Consider the following 20289-nt stretch of genomic DNA (forward strand, 5'->3'; position numbering starts at 1 on the left):
TGAGAAGGGGGCATGTCCTGGTGGTGGGGTTCTTAATGATGGATGCCACCATTTTGAGGCATCGCCTGAGAAAGATGGTGGGGCATCGCCTGAGAAAGATGGTGGGGCAGCTAGTACCTATGATGGAGCTAGCTGAGTTTACAACTTTACAGAGGCTTTTCTTTCTTTTTAACCTATAAATTCAATCACAAGGCCCATGGATTTGTTCGATGGAAAATATATTTTCTCAACTAAAGAGGAAAATGTCAATGACCATTCCTGATTCATTTCATATCATTATGAGAATTCACCTGGGCACCGCTGTGACCTCTCACCCACCCTCCTCAAAAACTCCTCCCTCCATTCCACAAAGCTCTCATTCCATGAATCTCACATTCCTTGTACATAGAGTGGCTTTATTCCCATGTGTAACTTCATTTTGCTACAGGAACAACCATTGGTAGCCAGAGGTTTCTTTCCACTCAGCACTGGAATGAAACGTGTTTAAGATAAATCCCTTACATACCATTCATCCTTCAGACTGCCTCAACACTAGAAGGATTAATCTGCACCCCAATGGACTGATTAACCCCCAAGATCTATGCCAACAATCCATTCTAGTTATTCCCCCGAGCTTCCTGATCCCTGACTCACTCACAACACTGATGATAGCCCCAGCAGAGACCCGAGTGTCCATTGCAGGTCTCCCAGCCCCTACCACCTCACACAGCACTATATCATCTGATAAAACTCTTAAAAAAATCCTTCCGCAGTGCGCACACACACATAACACTGGAGGAACTCAGCAGGGTAGGCAGCTATGGTGGGAAATGAACAGTCAACATTTCAGGTCTAGACCCTTCATTAGGACTGAAAAGAAAGCTGAATAAAAGGATAGGAGGGGAAGGGAAAGAGCATGAGCTGGCAGGCAATAGACAAATCCAGGTGAGGGAGGAGGCAAGATGGTGGAGGAGGGATAATGGGACTGATGTGAGAATCAGGGAAGTGCTAGGTGGAAGAGGCATAGGGTTGAAGAAGGAGGAATCTGATAAAAAAAATGGATAGCAGACCATGAAATAAAGGGAAGGAGGTAGGAAACCAGGGCTAAGATCAAGATTCAATCACATTCTTTGTGTTAATGGTATGGAAATTAAAACTTCATACCATAAGTGCCAATTTTATTTCAAAGTCAACAGCGAGAAAAGAATATGCATTTGAATTATTTAGCGATACCACCTGAGAAATCATAACCACCGAGCGTCTCTTCTTTGTCTTTTTCCTGCTGTTAAAAATATTTCAGCAATTTATCACAGTGCACCGGCCATAATTTGGCAACGCATCGGAATCCTCCTCCAGAGAGGAGGCCAACCTTATTGTCTTCAAAGAGCTGGTAGGTTTAGCAATGGAGCAGAGGGCCAAGAAAGGACTGGCACTTTTTGTGTTTCGTTCTGTGCCAAGGCAGAGGCAGTGAAATGTCGTTCATTAACGAACAGTTTAAAAAAATAGCATTTACTACATAGTTAACAAATTAGCAGAGAGTGACTGGGATCAACAGGTTTAATGAAAACAATGTTGATAAGACTTTGTACCTGGTACATATGCATAGATGAGGTTCAGACTGGCAATCAGCAACACAAGAACCTTCATTTTATTTCTGGAGAATTAAATCTTGCTTCCAGCGATCCGACTTTCAGAGAGGTTTGCACTGATGCACTTGAGTGTTCCCTGAAGAAAATAAAAGAAACAATACTTATTGAGTTGTGTGTCAGTCACGGCACATTACACACAATCAGCTAGCCACCTAGATACACTCCTGCCCTTGTGTGCTGAAGTAAACACTAACTTGAATACATATTTGCATCAATTCAAAAATTGTCTTTTTTCTCAATTCAGGTGGTGGAAACAGATGATTAAACTGAAATAGAAGATGAAAATTAGCCCAGATAACAAGATTTCCTGACGAATACCCTGGGTGGGTATTTCTCATTTTCAGGGAACAGGTGAGATGTTGATTGTTGGGATCTTCACAGTAAAGGCATAGAATGGAGCTCTAGAGATAGGGTTTATTGGCAGGGTGGGGAAAATATAGGAGGTGTTTTTTTTTAGTAACACAGGGAGATACTTGGGGTTTGAAAGACACCTGAGGTACTGCACAATCATACAAATGGGAAATGACATCATTATGCCCCCCTCAAAACAGGAATTCTGGCAAGGACCGTAAAGGTACTTAGTAGAATTTCTAAAGTAATGGGAGATGACTGGAAGATAGTTATTGTTTCATTGCACTGTAGAAAAAATAGTTCTCATGAGATTGCACAATAAAAAACAATGTTATATGATTTAAGTTCTTAATGGGGCTTCTCTCTCTTTCCCTCTCCCATCAGGCAGAAGATACAAAAGCACATTCCACCAAGGACAGCTTCCACCCATCGTTATAAGTTTATTGAGTGATGCTCTATCAGTTTTTTTTTTAAATGGTTCAAAAAATGTACAGAAAATGCTGGAGGAACTCAGCAGGCCAGGCAACATCTAGGAAGAGTACGGTCAATGTTTCGTGCTGAAACATCAACAGGACACTTTTTCTAGATGCTGCCTGGCCTGCTGAGTTCCTCCAGCATTTTGTGTGTGTTGCTCAGATATCCAGCATCAGCAGATTTTCTCTTGTTTTAAAGATTGCAATTTTTTAAAACCATTCGTTAATAAACTACATTTCATTGCCTCTGCCTTGGCACAGAATGAAACCAATCTATTATCCCTCTCAACCCCACTCTCCTGCCTTCTCCCATAACCTTTGATGCCCTGACCAACCAAGAACCTATCAACCTTTGCTTTAAATATACTCAATGACTTTGCCTCCACAGCTGTCCATGGCAATGAATTCCAGATTCACCACCCTCTGGCTAAAAAAAAATTCCTTCTCATTTCTGTTCTAAATGCACGTCCTCTATTCAGAGGCTGTGCCCTTTGATCCTAGACAAACACAATATAGGAAACATGCTCCCCAAACCCACTCTGTCTCAGCCTTTCAATACTCCCCCCACATTCTTCAAAACTCCAGCGAGTACAGGCCTAGAGCCATCACACAGACCTCACACATTAACGCTTTCATTCCCAGAATCATTCTTGTGATATTTATTTCTTCTACCAAGTGAATGGCCATACACTTCCCTACACTGTATTTCCTCTGCCACTTCTTTGCCCATTCTGCCAATCTGTCCAAGTTCAATAAAGTCAATTCAATTCTGTCACCTACAAGTATCCTGAAACCTCACCCTTATTAATGGACTCTGACATCTTCACCAAATGGCCTATAATTTCTTTTCTTCTGCCTCCCTTCCTTCTTAAAGAGTGGAGTGACATTTGCAATTTTCTAGTCCTTCAGAATCTAGTGATTCTTGAAAGATCTTTACTAATGCCTCCACAATCTCTTCAGCAACTTCTTTCAGAACCCTGGGGTGTAATTGATCTGATCCAGGTGACTTATCTACCTTCAGAACAATCAGCTTTAATCGCAAATAAATTTTTGAACAGACGCAGGCAGTCCGCATCTCACCTAGAGGCCAATGCAGAGAAAGGCTGTCAACTTGAAACATTAATTCCATTTCCCTCTTCACACACACTGATCTGCTGAGTGTCTTTATCATTTTATTTCCGACACCTGAATAATATTGTCACTATGCCTCAGCTGATAGCTGGAACCTCCTGCGTTCAATCTGCTTCAGTCTGCATCAAACTATTGCCCTTGATGGAGTCCACAGTCTGATGAAGTGCACTTTATATCAACGATCTGCCCACTCAAAGAGTTTATGCAGCTTTGTTCAAACCTACATAAATAAACACTCGATTGAGTAAAAAAACTGGATGTGTGCCTGAAACCACAGCCACCACTTATCAGATATAGCTGTTCTACAGTGCATGTGAATGTAAATGTATCATATGTAGTGTAACCTTTTTAGGGAATTATAGAATTCTAGTGAGTTATATTAAAAAAAAAACAATACTAACAGCAGTCCACTGCAGAAAGGGAGAATTCGGTAGATCCTACTTTCTCCAAACCGCAGTTCCATACTGGAAAATCACACATAAATTCTCATTCTGTTAAAGTACACTGCATCAAATACCATTCAAGGTCATTTGATATTCCTCAGACAGGAGCTGAATAAATACCTCATTACATCTATCTAATTGCTGATTTGAAACAGTCTGTGAGTCTGAAACCTGGGGCAGAGCGAATCTGAATCAGAATGAGAATTAGGTTTTTAATTACTCCTGTGTCGTGACATTTGTTGTTTTGCGGTAGCAGTACAGTGTGATACATTAAATATACTATAAGTTACGATAAGAAATTCTGCCGGTGGTGTAGTGGCAGCCACACCAGACTTTGAAGCGAGAGGTCCCGGGTTCGAATCCGGCCGGCTCCTTGCATGAGTTCTACTCGTGCCGGGTTGAGCGTCGAGCTAGCAACTCAACCTCGTAAAACAGACAAACGCTAAAGAAATGGCAAGGTTGTTACCTAATGCGCCAAGTTGGCATAGGAAGGAACAATAAGAAATAAAATATTAAAAAATTAAATAAGTACAAGAAAAAAAATGAGCAAAAATAGTGGCTTAGTGGTCATGCATTTATAGTCTGTTCAGAAATCTGATGGTGGAGGGGCAGATGGTTTTCCTAAAAGTGACAGTCATTCGCAAGTTTAAGACGTCAAGACTATAGTGGACTTGAAATAAAGTCACACACACACAGAGTCACAGAAGAGGATCTGAGATTCCAAGTGTTTGTATGACAGAACTTCTGTGAAGCAAGCCAACCTTTCTCCGATTTTCAAAGTCAGATGTTGACACATGGAGTCATGCGAATCTACAGCCAAACCAATGATTCGCAATCTTATTATTGGACCTCACAAACCTCCCATTGGCTGTATACAAGTCTGCGTGAAGCCTTTGTGCCCTACCTAACCCTAGGCTAAGCTTCAAACCCTTCCATTCACGCAGAAGAATGATTCTGTGCTTTGCCATTAGCTCAGGGGTAAGTAGGGCACAAAGGTTTCACACAACAGGCAATTACCATACAAGAGGTTTGTGGGCGCCAAGAATAAGATCACAATCATTAGTTTGGCCACAGCTTCAAATGACTCTACAGTATGTGTCAACATCTGACTTTGAGAACCTGAGAAAGGGGGAGATACAAAGAGTTCGGCTCCCACTGCTACTTTATTTCCTCTCTCACTACACCTCTGACATCCTAAACTCTCAGAACAAATGATGCTCCCCCTTTTCCAATATTTTTATTGATATTATATAAATTACATGAATACAAATACAAAATTCATAAGGATACAAGTAAATAGTACGAATTACATTTAAATCACAGTATCCCATATTCCAAATTAATCATGTATAAAAAGACTGAATTATGAAATGAAATAGAATAAAATAATTATATTGTGTTTTAAAAGTTATATCTTCTATAGTTTCAGATGATCAGACGGGATTTATTAAAAATCGATATTCCCATTTTAATATAACACAGTTTGTTAAATGTTATGTACTCTCCATCTAAGGAAATATCGGAATGTGTGATATCTTTGGATGCGGAGGAGGCTTTTGACAGAGTTGAATGGAACTTCCTATTTACATCCTTAGAAAAATTTAATTTTGGACCTAATTTTATTCATTGGATCAAATTACTTTACTTCTCTCCCTCCGCTCAGGTTCTTACTAATTTTCAGAACTCTAAACCTTTTAAACTCCAACATGGAACTAGACAAGGTTGCCCCTTTGAGCCTTTTTCTTTTTGATTTGGTATTAGAACACTTAGCAATTGCTTTTCGAGAGTCTAAAGATATTATTGGTATTTTAATGAGAGGTACTATTCATAAAGTGTCGCTCTATGCTGACGATTATTGCTTTTTATATCTAGTGTTACAACCTCCTTACCATTTGTCTTCCGTTTACTGACTAATTTTAGTCAGTTCTCGGGATATAAATTAAATTTACAGAAGAGTGAACTGTTTCCTTTAAACCATTTAATACCAACTGATATTAACCTTCCTTTTAAAATTTTAAGAAAACAATTTACGTATTTAGGAGTAACAATTACTAAGAGTTAAAAAGATTTATTTAAGGAAACTTTTTTAAGTTTATTGAATTATGTTAAAAAAATACTTTCTAATTGGTCGCCTCTCTCTTTATCACTGATTGGCCGAATCAATTCTATTAAAATGAATATCTTACCTAAATTTATATATCTTTTTCAAGCTGTGCCTGTTTTTATTCCTAAGTCTATTTTTGGCTCTTTGGATTCAATTATTTCTTCCTATATATGGAAGAATAAAAAACCTCATATAAATAAAGTTCACCTTCAAAAAACCAAACAGAACGGTGGATTTGCCTTACCCAATTTTAGGTTATATTATTGGGCAGTTAATATATGTAATATTACATTCTGGATATATTACATTAACTATGAGAACTGCCTCACATGGGTTTCTCTGGAAGTCAACTCTGTTGTAAAATTTTCCATTATTTCTTTACAAATAATGCTCTTTATTTTCAGTTGAAATTCCTCAAATTCCGACAGAGAATTGATCACTGGCACATTGGTTATAAAATCCTACAGTCCCCATCGTGAAATTGAAATGAATTAATAGATGCGGCTCAAAGTAACTGGAGGGCTGCCTGCTTTGGAAACGTGTAGATGAATCAGAACGATGCAAATTCTTTGTGGTAATCACTGTGTTGCTACTGGGCATCAGCTATGCATGAGCAGATGGTGCATTATTTGCAAATCTGCTTCACAAATTAACCATTGGAACTGGCTCCAGAAGAGAGATGTTTCCTGAAGCTGTCGAAACACCAGCTCTTTGTGCTGGAAAACCTGCTATAATGAGTGGCATATGCACTGCAGTTGGCAGCACAATAAATACTTGACTCTCTCACATGCTCACTATCTAGGTCAAGAAGAAAGTGTCATAAAGGAAGCTTTTGGTACCTAGGCCTCATAAATCAGACATTGATCACAGAAGTTGGGATGCTGTGTTGAAATTGTAAGGAAGCCAAACTTGCAGTATTGCGCAAACATGAGAAAATCTGCAGATGCTGGAAATTCAAGCAACACACACAAAATGCTGGTGCAACGCAGCAGGCCAGGCAGCATCTATAGGAAGGGGTACAGTCGACGTTTCGGGCTGAGACCCTTTATCAGGACTTCTTTAAATGTTACAATTGAACCCGCATCTGCTGGCAGCTTGCTCCATGCTCACATCGCCCAGTGAACGAGGACGCTCCCCCCACATTCTCCTTAAATAGTTCATCTTTGACCCAGTGCACTGACACCTCTATACCATCTGGTGATGCACTCAGTCAAAGTTATCTCTACAGTACATCTGCAGAGTGTTTGGTGACATACCAAATATCCTTAAACACTTAATGAAATGTAGCTGCTGCTGTGCCATCTTGGAAATTGACCCACATCACTCTAAAACTCTCCTATCCATTCACTTATCCAAATTTCTTTTGAACGTTCCTCCACCACTTGCTCTGGTGACACATTCCATATGCCACCAGAAGAAGCTGCCACTAAAAGGTCCCTTTCATATCTTTCACCTTACTTTAAACCTATGCCCTCTAACTTATTTGTTCCCTTTCCCTGGGAAAAAGAATACGTGTGTTCACACTATCTCTACCCCTCAAAACTAATTAGAAACAGACAGCAAATGCAGTCCCAGCTGGTGACTTCCACATTCCACAGAAGTATTTCAAAATGCTTTCCCAGCTCCCCATGTGATGACCAGGGGTTCAAGGCTGAAAGACTTCAACTTACTATCTAGGTCAAGTCTCCACGGGTGTTTCAGAGCTGCATTCTCCAGAATGAGATGCTCCCCAGCAGAAGCACAATAAAGTTTCCATGAGGCTAGTTTGAAATGCAAGGAAGTTCACCCACGGTGTCCAGCTTACGTCAAACCTTCAACAATAATGCTGAAGTAGGTTGTTTTGCCTTTGTCATAGTGCAGCCATATCATTCCTGAAATCTGGCTTTGCACAATGAATTATGTTTCCTGACTGTAAAAGACTGCCTATCTCAAAATTATTTCATAGGCTGCAAGGCAAGACCTGTGGGGCAAAAGAATGTTCTGGCTCTGCTTAGTTTGTGATTAGTTCCCAAAGTAGTAACAATTTATGCTGGTATTTAACATTTCAGTCATTTTAATGCTCTTGCTCCTCACCACTATCCCTCAGAGTCTGGGGAACAAGTTCAGGAGACAGGAAAGCTGAGCCCTATTTACCATTTGGATGCTTGTAAGGAGTTTGTAACCGTCATGGATTTCCTCCGGGTGCTCCGGTTTCCTCCCACAGTCCAAAGACATACAAGTTGTCAGGTTAATCGGTCATTGCAAATTGTCCCATCATTAGGATAGGATTAAATTGGGCAGCACGGCTCGAAGGGCTGGAAGAGCCTATTCTGCACTGTATCTCATAAAATAAAAAACAAATCAAACTTGTGCACATCAACTGCTTGATCCCTCGAGCAACGGCAGCCATGCACAATTACAGTGCTGACTCACACCTTTGGAAGAAGCTTGGCACCATGGTGGTTGCAAATGCTCATTCTGATCCTACCTGTCTGCTGAATTCACAGCTGATAGAATGGATGCCCAACATTAAGTATCATCAAATTTCTTAGCTATATCCATTTAAAACCACTTATTACAAATATTCTTCACATTGGAATAACATGGTGGCCTGGGAAGCTAACATTACAAATTGCACATATGCTATATAATTAAGAATGGAGGTATTTTACAGTTACAGATGGGCTTTGTTCAAGGGATTGAACCTGGAACCACTTGACGTCTCACAGTCAACTTCTCCAGCTGATGGTATCATTCTGAGCGGATATTTTGGTTCAAATATCCCCAAAAGAGTGGTGATGTCATCCCTTTTAAGAAGATAATTTATTGTAGTCTACACACATAAAAAATGCTGGTGAACACAGCATCTATAGGAAGAGGTATAGCCTACGTTTCGGGCTGAGACCCTTCGTCAGGACTAACTGAAAGAAGAGATAGTAAGAGATCAGGGTCTCAGCCCGAAACGTCGACTGTACCTCTTCCTATAGATGCTGCCTGGCCTGCTGCATTCACCAGCATTTTTTATGTGTGTTGCTTGAATTTCCAGCATCTGCAGATTTCCTCGTGTTTGTGTTATTGTAGTCTATGCTCTGTCCTACTGCAAAGTGCAAAGATTTACTTTCCTTGGGATAAGGTCAGTTCATCAGACTGGCTGTATGTCACTGTGGTAGTCTAATGGTCTAATGTTAACTATTAACTCTGGACTTCTGAGGAATGAGAATGCAGTTCATCCTTTGATTCAGTAAAGAATCTTGCAGCTTTTTGACTACTTCCTCCTACCCTCCTACCCACTAACACTCCTGGCTATATTAATTGTAACAGGAGATTTCTCAGCTGAAGTTTGCCCGGCAAGTTCAGTCCAGCGACAGTGTGGGAGAGTGGCCGGAAGGGAGATAAAGTGCTCAGCCTTCTCTGTGTGGCTAAGATCTGTACCACTGTCTCTCTCAGACCTTCAAAAGAAACGTGACTTCTTAATGGCAGAAGGTTTTCTTTGCCTCTCACATGATGGGAAGGGTTTGCTGCTCAGGCCACAGTTAACATTACCTGTTAAGACCAGTCTAACAAATTCCATAAATATGTTTACCACCACAGGAAGGAAGCTCGGTGACGTCCAACTGTTCCCAGGGCAATGATTATGGGGTACAACTATGGTATGAAATAACTCTGCCTGGTTTTGAATTAATACAGTTGCTGAAAGATTCCCCACTGAGCTGACTATCCTCCTGTATTGTTGCAGGATAAGAATTCACGACTATATTTTGATCTCCTCCATTCCTTAAATTAGGAAAAAGTATATTTACTTTGAACAGCTCTTTGACAGTATTTCTTCTTAGACTCTTATAATTCTAAGCAATTGTTTCTTTTAACCCTGCACCCAGTAAGATATCTGATCTCATTTTTTCCCTGACCACCAGAGTTCTGTTTTCATCCATTGGCCAAGAAGCTTCCATTTTCCTTCAACAACTCCAAACTCGCCAACTAAGCAAAACCTTTTGATAGCTTCTATCTTCATCAGTAGAAATCTTCTCCAACTAAGCTAAAAAGTTGCTCACGTTTGAGCATTTGTAAAACTTTTACTCCTTCTGAGTAACTAAATGGAAGTAAAATATTCTAAGAATTAATTTGGTCAGTCTTTTCTTGAAGATTGCCCTGTCATTTGAGGCTAGTTTAATGAGAGTCTTTACTATTTGCACTGAAGAGCTCAGGTTAGTAAAGGCATTGTGAAAACTGAGGTACAGTACATTCTGGAGATTATACTGTGGGAAGTATGACAAGGCGCACATCCATTGGAACAAAACAGCTGTAAATGGGAAAGGTCAGGACAACCTCACTGGAGAAAGTAGCAGTCTTAGCTTCCTTACAGGGGATGAACAGTCAACCTCAGCAAGTAATGGGTCAACTTGTTTATGGGAACCAAGACAGGAAAAGGGACAGGTTACCTCAGAGGATACGTTATATCATAGAGAGCTGATATGAAATCGGGTGGAGAGAGGAAATAAATCAGCTATAATCGTATCATGGAGAATACTCAATGGGCCAGTATCCACTATCTTATGGTCCTATTGAGATTTAAATTGGCACGTACTGATTATAAAAGAGTTGTTAATCTATCATCAGTTTTCCCTTTCCCTCTTCTTCTGCAGCCAGATAAACATGGTTCAAAATAACACGAAAAAGCCTTGGGCTTCCGTGAATAACTCAGCGGACTTACTGTATAACAGTTACTCAACACATAAAAGAATTCTTAACTGCAGTAAAACATATTTCAATTAGAAATGTAGTGTTCTGTAGAAGTACTGATATGTCAATATGTACTTTAAATCAAGGACCCATAGATACCTGGACTGAAAAAACAAGTGCAAACTGAATATTCAATGTCAGGATGTGGCAAGATGTATTTGGAAGTTTGGAATCTAACAAGTTACATCTAGTAGAATGGAGTAAGTATGTATAAGGTGATGGGATAAAGTGACAGACCATGATATTACTGCATGCCACAAACACCACAAGGTCAACCTAAACCAAAGCTGCAACTGCTCCAAACTGCTTGGTATAGTATCATAAGACATAGGAGCAGAATTGGGTCACTTGGCCTGTCTGGTCTGCTTTGCCATTCCATCCTGCTCAACTCTATTTTCCTGCCTCCTCTCCATAACCACTGATCCCTTTACTAATCAAGAACCTATGATCCTCCACTTTAAATATACCCAATGACTTGGCCTCCACAGCTGCCTGGAGTTCATTCTTCAGAGTACCATCTTAGTACCAATCCCTCAAAGAGTTCACATAGCTCACTGAATCCCTGCCAACCACCATGTATCCATTTACACTAATCCCCTTTCCTTCTCCCCATATTCACACTAGTCACCACCAGATTCTACCAGCCACCCATATGCCAGAGACAATTGACAGTGGTCAGTTGGCCTCCCAAGCTACTGCTCTTCGGGATGTGGGAGAAGACCGGAGCACCCAGAGGAAACCCATTTGGTGACAGGGAGAATATGCAGACTCCATTCAGAAAGCAGCAGAGGTCAGGTTTGAGCCTATGTCACTGGTGCTGTGAGGCAGTAGCTCAACCAGCTGCACCACTGTGCTCTCCAAAGGATGTGAGCAGATGGAAGGCAAAAGATCTTTGCAATATCATTGGCCTCCACTTCGCAATGTAACAAACAAGCCCCAAGACTCACAGGAATCATTCGTACCTCACTTGAGCAGGGAGGGGCTTAAAACAAACTACTGGAGGCACTCAATGGATGCTTACATTCCACAGCATCTGTCCTGGGCTGAGCACATGTGTATTCACAAAGAAGGCATAATAGTGCCGCTCCATTCCTAAAAGTTTGCATACATTTGGCATATCACCAAAAACTTCTACAGACACACTGTAGAGAGTATCCTAACTGGTTGCACCATGGCCAGGCATGGAAACACTACACCGTCCAAGTCATGCCCACTTCTCATTACTACCATAGGGCAAGAGACACAGAAGCCTTAGGTCCCGTACCGCCAGGTTCAGGAACAGTTATTACTCTATAGGCTCCTAAACCAGCATCGATAACCTCAAACAACAGGAATTCTGCAGATGCTGGAAATTCAAGCAACACACATAAAAGTTGCTGGTGAACGCAGCAGGCCAGGCAGCATCTCTAGGAAGAGGTGCAGTCGACGTTTCAGGCCTGTCAGGTCAGGACTCCTGACGAAGGGTCTCGGCCTGAAACGTTGACTGCACCTCTTCCTAGAGATTCTGCCTGGCCTGCTGCGTTCACCAGCAACTTTTATGTGTATCGATAACCTCTCTCATCTCAACTCTGAATTGACTCAACATCCTATAGACCCACTTTCAAAGACTCTTTACAACTCATGGTCTCAGTAATATTCTTACTTTCACAGCCTGTCTTCTTTTGTGTTGGTTGTTTGTCAGTCTTTGTCTGTTTATGTATATAGTTATTTTTGGAAAATTCTACTGTATTTAATTTTTCTTGTAAATGCTTGCAAGAAAATTATCTGAAGGTAGTATATGGTAAATATATATGTACATTGGCAATAAATTTACTTTGACCTTTGAATTTTGAGGTAGCATCTTCAGAGGAAAATGGACAGTCAACACTTCTGCTCAACCCAATACATTAGCTGTTCATTCCATTCTACAAATGCTGCCTTAACCTATGAGTTCCTCCAGCAGTTTGTTTGTTTTCACTCCTGATTCCAACATCTGCACTACCTTGTGTCTCCACAATGGAAACGTGAAAGTTGATTGGCTTCATTTCCAAACAGGAAACTAGCTTATAACCCTGATGTGAGTCACTGGTCTTTTTCAATGGAGTTTAAATGTAGAAGCCTGTATCTCACTAATGTGAGAACCTGCAAGAGGCTAAATAGCTCAGGTCATTGTGACTACTGAACACAGGCTGGCTCTGAATTTCAATAAGTGCAGGAAGAAACAAATCAGGGATTAACAAGATGCAAATGTCTAAAGACCTGTACATCCAGAATGCAATCACTAAAGAAAATAATTGCTGAACCAATTATGGTATAACCCAGCCTCCACATCTCTGTCTTATTTTCTGGACTAATGAGTAAGCCAGGTGCCAGACTATCATGATTTCTGAACAGTTGGGCGCGGGAGTCTTAGGAGTAATAAAGGATTCCACATTGTCCATCTTCTTACCATTCCTGTTTCAGCTGTTGATGTTTGCTAGAATGTTCAAAATCATTTAAAAACATACAGTGAAATTTGTCATTTCCACTAACAAACAATACAATCTGATGATGTTCTGGGGAAATAGGCAAAACTTTACATCAGTGTGATGCCCGCGATGGAAACGGTATTGGTATGGCTAAAATTCGAACCAATTTTGAGAGGTCAATGCCGTAGTCCAATGGTGTGTAATTAATTGTACATCAAGAAACCTACGGTTGCAAGTGGATTAACAATAAATTTCACTTATTTACACAGGGCTGTTCACACTGCCCCTCAGTCCAATGTTCACACATTGCATTGCAGCCAGCTAGAAAGAGCAGCACTTATAACTACTGCCATAACACAGCACAAATCAGCAGGAATATTTTAACTTTTCGCATGGTCACAATGTAATCCAGAGTATTTACATGTGATATGTATTTGGGGTTGGTTTTTTTTTCTCCTCCCCCTATGTCATCATATTAAAATTAGAACATTGAAACAAAAGCAATAGGGTGCAACCTGTCAGGAGACTAATCTGCATTTATGAAAACACCAATTAAGTTCAAACCCCCTCATCAATTATAGCAAAGGATTTAACCAGATATATAAACCGATAGTTCCACACTAGGAAGTCTACCATTATGGCAAACATTAAACTGAGCTACAATGTAATTTATAGTGTTTTACAGATAAAATAGCCAAATTAAATTAATTTTCATGGACAGGTCCTGATGGGGGTCTTGATCTGAATCGTCAACTATCCATTTCCCTCCACAGATGCTGCCTGACCCATTGTGTTCCTCCAGCATTTTGTGTTTTGCTTATTCTGCTTATACTGCAATTTCCTGCTTCTGGGTTGGATTTGCACCTGGATCGTCAAAGGTTGAAATTTAGATCTTCAAGGCAATGGACCAACTGTCTGCCCTGCAGCAGAGATTGGCATCTCAATGCTTTTCCAGTCCATTTCAGCTGCAGAGACCCCTTGAGATTCTCTGGGTGGAATCATTGTAAGTGACTTTTCTTGGTCGCCCACCAGCTGAATTAAGTCTCTGCCATTGTTTATACCTCAGATCCTGGTACAAGTTTTAAAGGTTTGTTTACTGGACCAATACAAATTTCTAGAGGTCTCTTTAAAAAATTGACTGACCTTTACTTTTTGTTATCTACAAGCATTTCATTTCCCTTCACCCTGACCTTTCAACAATGACAAGTATTCAATGCATTATTGGGAAACCCACTTTAAAAGGCACAGAGCATAGCAAACAAGTGAAATGAATTAATCTGCAGACAAAAATTGCACAATCCAAAACTTTTGAATTAACTCTGTACTTCAGCTCTGTTGCAGATGGTCCCTTTCAGGCATTGACTTCCACTAATAAACAGAAGGAAACTAAAATAGAAAAAATGTTATTAGTGATCATAATTCTGAATTTTTTGAAATTTAAACCTTTATATGTATACAATTTAAAATCTCCTTAATTCACTGCTTATTTTGATACCACTCATCAACCAAGTCTCTTGTCAATCTGTATCCATCTGCTGATTGAACACTTGCACACTAATTTCCACCTGCCCTTTCACCACACATTTCAGATGGACATTCAGACACTTGTGAATGCCAATTTGACTTTTCCTCCTTTTGAAGATAAGCCTTATATCAAATAATTGTAGGTGTCCAACTCAGTCCTGAGTGCCAGGGGAACTGGATGTTATGCACAGCACTGGGTAGAGTAGATGACAGCATACTAACACTGTCATATGTGTTAGGCTAAGCTAAAGTTAGCATAAAGTTTGACTTACAAATAACCCTCCATTTGACACAAATTCCCCATTATTATGCCATATGGGTAGACTCCTCAGTATATTAAAGGCGATGCCTACCCTGACCACCTGTACACAAATCACCATGAAACCAGCCTATATCATTAATACCTCTGTGTTCTGAATAGAGAATTAGCTTCTCATGCACCTGGGAAAAAAAGTAAGCCAATCATTCGACCCCAAATTTTGTTCCTTTTTTAAAATTTGTGATCTTTGATGAAACACGATGCATCTTTAACCAAAGAATAGATTTTACTTCCAGAAACTCAAGACTCCATAGCAAATTGCTGATCGCATCTGACTTTGAGGTGTGCAGTATCTCAGGTGCATTACAGGTGAAACAATTTTTCTCCTTTTTTTCAAATTAAGGAAGTGTTTTGGACCCGGCTTTCATTCAAAAGCTCTGTCTTTATTTTATTACAGGATGAACATTCAGTGCTTGACAAATGGTGGGAATACAATTCACATTCCGGTGCAATTTACAAAGGCAGACTGTATAAAATAAATTCGACCAGTGTAAGCCTGTGATCACTCTTTACGGCAATCAATGTTGAAGTAGAATGCAAAACAAGGGGCCATGGATTTCAGTTCCAGAAACAAGTAAGTAGCTGTTCAAAATGGAGCCCACTGCCTTTATGCAGTTATAAATAAAGAATTTCAAAATGTGACAACTTCCCTTTTCTCTCAACTCTTTTTGTAAATGTTAATGCTTACCTTACAGATGAAACACATGGCATGTCTCCTGCCATCTGGAATATTCTGACATGAGTTGTGATGAACAATTAGGCTCCAATTTTGTTATATTGCAATTCTGAATTTTTATAAAAAAGTCTGAGAGATTTGTTTATTTCTAAGATGTTAATGGTCCTTTCCCGCATTAATCTTGTTAACTGTTACAGGCAATAGACTGAGTTGTGAGAAAGTGTTTCAGGTGTAAGCCCAAATGGTGAGATTTTCTGAGATACTCTTTCAAGGTGGCATATGACTGTGAGATGTGAAACCTCTTGGAGCTGCCTTTCCATCATTTCAGTATCTTCAAAAATAAAATTAACCCGGTGAATAAATCACCCAAGATAATCCAAACTTTAGAAGATAAAGATATTAGAAAATAAGAACAGGCAAGGTTATTCAGCCTTCAAGCTTGTCGTGTTATTGAATATGACAGTGGGTGGTCTTGACTGATCTCTTCTGTTCCTGTTCCCCATAATTCCCCATTCCAAAAATGTAAGTACTTCCTCTTTAAATACCCACAATGATATAGCCTCAGTGGTTGGCCTGATCAGAGGGGATGACGAGACTGCCTATAGGGACAAAGTCCAGCACCTGGCTGCATGGTGCGCCGACAACAACCCGGCCCTTAACACCCAGAAGACCAAGAAGATCATTGTGGACTTAAGGCATGCTAGGAGCCACACTCACGTCCCCATCTACATCAACGGAGCTGTAGTGGAGCGTGTATCAAGCTTCACGTTCCTTGGTGTCCACATTTCTGAGGATCTCACCTGGTCCCTGAACTCCTCCATCCTGATCAAAAAGGCGCAACAGCGCCTTTATTTCCTGCGGAGCATCAAGAAAGCTCGGCTCTGTCCCAGGATACTGACGGACTTTTACTGTTGTACCACTGAGAGCATACTCATCAACTGCATCTCAGTGTGGTATGGCAGTTGTCCTGTATCGGACTGCAAAGCACTCCAGCATGTGGTGAAAACTGCCCACCATTGAGAACATCTACCATAAACGCTGCCTGGGCAGGGCAAAAAGCATTATCAATATCCCTAACCATGGACTTTTTACTCTCCTCCCATCCGATAGGTGCTACAGGAGCCTCCGCTCCTGCACCACCAGGTACAGGAAGAGCTTCTTCTCTGAGGCTGTGACCCTGCTGAACCTCACATCACAGCACTAAGCAGTATTGCACCCATATTGTACTGTCTCAGTACTTTTATATTTGTGTGCTGTAGCACTTACTTTTTATTCGCAGTTATTTTGTAAATAACACTATTCTTTGCATTTCTGGTTAGATGCTAACTGCATTTCATTGGCTTTGTATCTGTACTCAGCACAATGATAATAAAGTTGAACCTAATCTAGTCTAATCTAATCATCCTCCAATATAGAGAATTCTTTTCACCAGTTTTTGCAAGAAGAAACACATGCACACCCCAGTTTCAAATGACTGCACCCTAACTTTCTAACTGTGTCCCCTTGTTCAAAGCCCTCCAACTAGTGGAAACATCTCAACATCTGCTCTGTCATGCCCCCTCATGATCAAGAAAATATACTCAAGGAAATGAGCATTAATTTAGGAAGCAGAATAAAAACTGTAGGAAAAATGTGAGAAATCTGGAGGAACTGGCAATCAGATAAATCATCTGCCTCTATATGTCCATTCTTCTCCTCTTTCAAGATTTATTCTCACGATCAACAGAAGTTGTATTCCATACCCAATTCCAACTCTCTATTAATCAGTTTCCACCCGTCTGAATGATTAGCTGCTGCCATCCAAATAATGACTGAACCTCATTTTCTATTATCAACCTTAAGTTTCAATTCAGCACTTGTCAAGGCACCGTGAGGAAAGTCACTGTCTGTGATCATCAGGTTTAAGCTATAAATAGCTGATAACTGGTAATGTTTTTGCTCAACTGCAGATTGGCATCATTACCCTTGTCAAAGCAGGAAATGGAATGAAATATATGAAAATATAGATACCCTAGTCAATACTAATTCAGGAAAATGATGCCAGCTTTAAGGAGTTCTGTTGCTCCTGCAGTCCAGATCCAGGGATTAGACGGCCATATTAAGAAGCATCTGGATAAACACTTGACTTGCCGGCTGGTAAATGGGATTAGTGTAGCTGGGTTATTGACGGTGACATTTATGTGGAGAGCCAAAGGGTATATTTCCATACTGTGTGAGCCTTTGTTTCAATATTTCCCTAGTTATCAAGGATAAATGTTTTATATATTGGCTAATGCAAACTTTGGAGAAAGGAAAGAGCAAGTGCTCTTCAAAATATTTACATTATTATCACCCATCACATCTTAGGAATGCAGAGGACATACAATGTGTGTTTATAATTATAATTGAAATTGCGGACCACAGGAGTTTCTGCAGATGCAGGAAATTCAGAACAACACACACAAAATGCTGAGGAACTTAACAGGTCAGACAGCATCAATAGAGAGGAATAAACAGTCAACGTTTTGGGCCAAGACCCTTCATTAGGACAGAAAAAGAAGGGGCAAAAAGCCAGAATAAGAAGTGGGAGAAGGGGATGGAGTTCAAGCTGGCAGGTGGAGAGGTAAGGCCAGGTGAGGGGAAAGGCGGGTGTGTGGGGGAGTGGGCATGGAGTCAGAAGCACGTAGGTGATAAGTGGAAAAGATAAAAGGCTAAAACTAGTAGTAATCAGATAGAAGAGCAGAGAAGACCATGGGAAGGAAGAGGGGTACCAGCGGGAGCTGATTGGCAAGTGAGGGGAAGAGAAGGGGTAAGAGACACATGAGAGAACGCTGATGCTTGGCTGGCACAGTGTAGTAGTTAGCACAACGCTTTACAGTACCAGTGACCCAGGTTCAATTCCCACTGCTGCCTGTAAGGAGTTTGTACATTCACCTTGTGATCACATGGGTTTCCTCCAGGTGCTCTGGTTTCCTCGCACAGTCCAAAGACAAACCAGTTGGTAGGTTAATTACTCATAGCAAATTGTCCCGTGATTAGGCTAGCATTAAATTGGGGGATTGCTGGGCAGTGCCACCTGAATGGCCAGAAGGGCCTATTCCACTCTGTATCTCAATAAGTAAATAAATAAGTATCTGGAGCAGCACACACAAAAATGCTGGAATCCCATGAAGGATCTCAGCCCCATAGTCAACTGTCCATTTCCCCCTTAGGTGCTGCCCGACTGGCTGAGTTTCTCCAGAATTTTGTGTGTGTTACATCAAGCAGATGGTTTATCTTTGTTTTGACATAAAACTGCAGGCAGGTGGCCATGGAGGAAAGGGCAAGGAGTTGAGTGACAGTGAAGAAAATAATGACACATATCTTACAAGAAAACATTTCCACTCAGATGGCATCAGCCTCCACAAACAACCTGGTTAAAATGCACTTCATTGGAATGAGGGGATAGAATCACTTTTCCACTTCTCTACACTGTAGTCAGCCTGTCAACCAGCTGTCTGAGATTCAGAATAGAAAAAAAAGCACGGGAGTTCAGTGTGAAAGCAGGATAGGAATTGATTTCATGACATTGTAGTTATGTGCTTACAGACCTTTCTTTAGAGTAACAGTTCTTCCTCACTGACAAACACAAAGAATTTGGCTTTCAGTGCAGAGACAAAGGGCTTCAAGCCTGATTTAAATGGATTTCTGTCAAATAGATTTGCCTTTTTCAAATAGAAGCTTCCTTTGGCACATTGGGAAAGCAATAATTTGAACCCTTAATTGTAATTGTGCAGGTCCAATGTACTGCAACTAATTAGTGGACTATTCAGGGTAATTATTAAGGTGCCTCAATGGAGAGGCAGAGGAAATGCTAGAAAATAAAACATTAGACACAGGAAGTAAACCAAAGCTCTCACAAAACTGTGGGGGTTTCCTGGGATGGTGGAAATTGCAAGGGGTGCAATGGGTGAGGGGTTTAAAACCTGGTTTCACAGTTCTGCACTGCATGGGAAAAGATAACCGGGGAATCTTTTTTCATGTTCAAAGGCCAGGAACAAAACAAATGCACAGACAAAGCAGCATAGCCTTTACAAGTATTGTTGTGGTAACTACAGCCAGCGCAGCCATTATACTAAACAGGACACAAAGATAGCACATCAGCAGGTCCTGTTTTGTTCCAGTTTTACAAAAGCTTGGTAAATACAATGCCATTTTCTTGCAATCTCATGGGCCTCTCGGCAACTTTCACTATCTTTCCCCTCTTGTGTCCACCCCTCTCCAACATTTCATTCTTTTAGTTTTTCAATCTTATTCACTCTTTTCCAAAACTGTTCTCACAAAAGCATTGCTGTATTTAGCAATAATACCTGTTGGATCATCTGAAAGGTTGTTCCAAAGATGGTCAATAAACCGAATGGAATGATGTTAAGAGTAACTTGCGCTCAGAAAACTGGACCTGTGCAATTCCCAGCAGTGTCACACAATGTCACACATCTCACAGCCCTCCGCGAGC

The 20289-nt window shown here is 40.6% G+C and overlaps 1 protein-coding gene across 1 annotated transcript in view; it reads right to left on the reverse strand.

Moving 5' to 3' along the window:
- Positions 1–20289, reverse strand: part of LOC140188779 (alkaline phosphatase-like) — an 80647-nt gene that overhangs the window by 40522 nt on the left and 19836 nt on the right. Inside the window, exon 2 of the mRNA XM_072245404.1 lies at positions 1569–1704. Coding sequence (XP_072101505.1) covers positions 1569–1626 — 58 coding nt within the window. The 5' untranslated portion in view covers positions 1627–1704. The remainder of the gene's footprint in view (positions 1–1568; positions 1705–20289) is intronic.

Source organism: Mobula birostris, chromosome 27, assembly GCF_030028105.1.
Source record: "Mobula birostris isolate sMobBir1 chromosome 27, sMobBir1.hap1, whole genome shotgun sequence".
NCBI lineage: Eukaryota > Metazoa > Chordata > Chondrichthyes > Myliobatiformes > Myliobatidae > Mobula > Mobula birostris.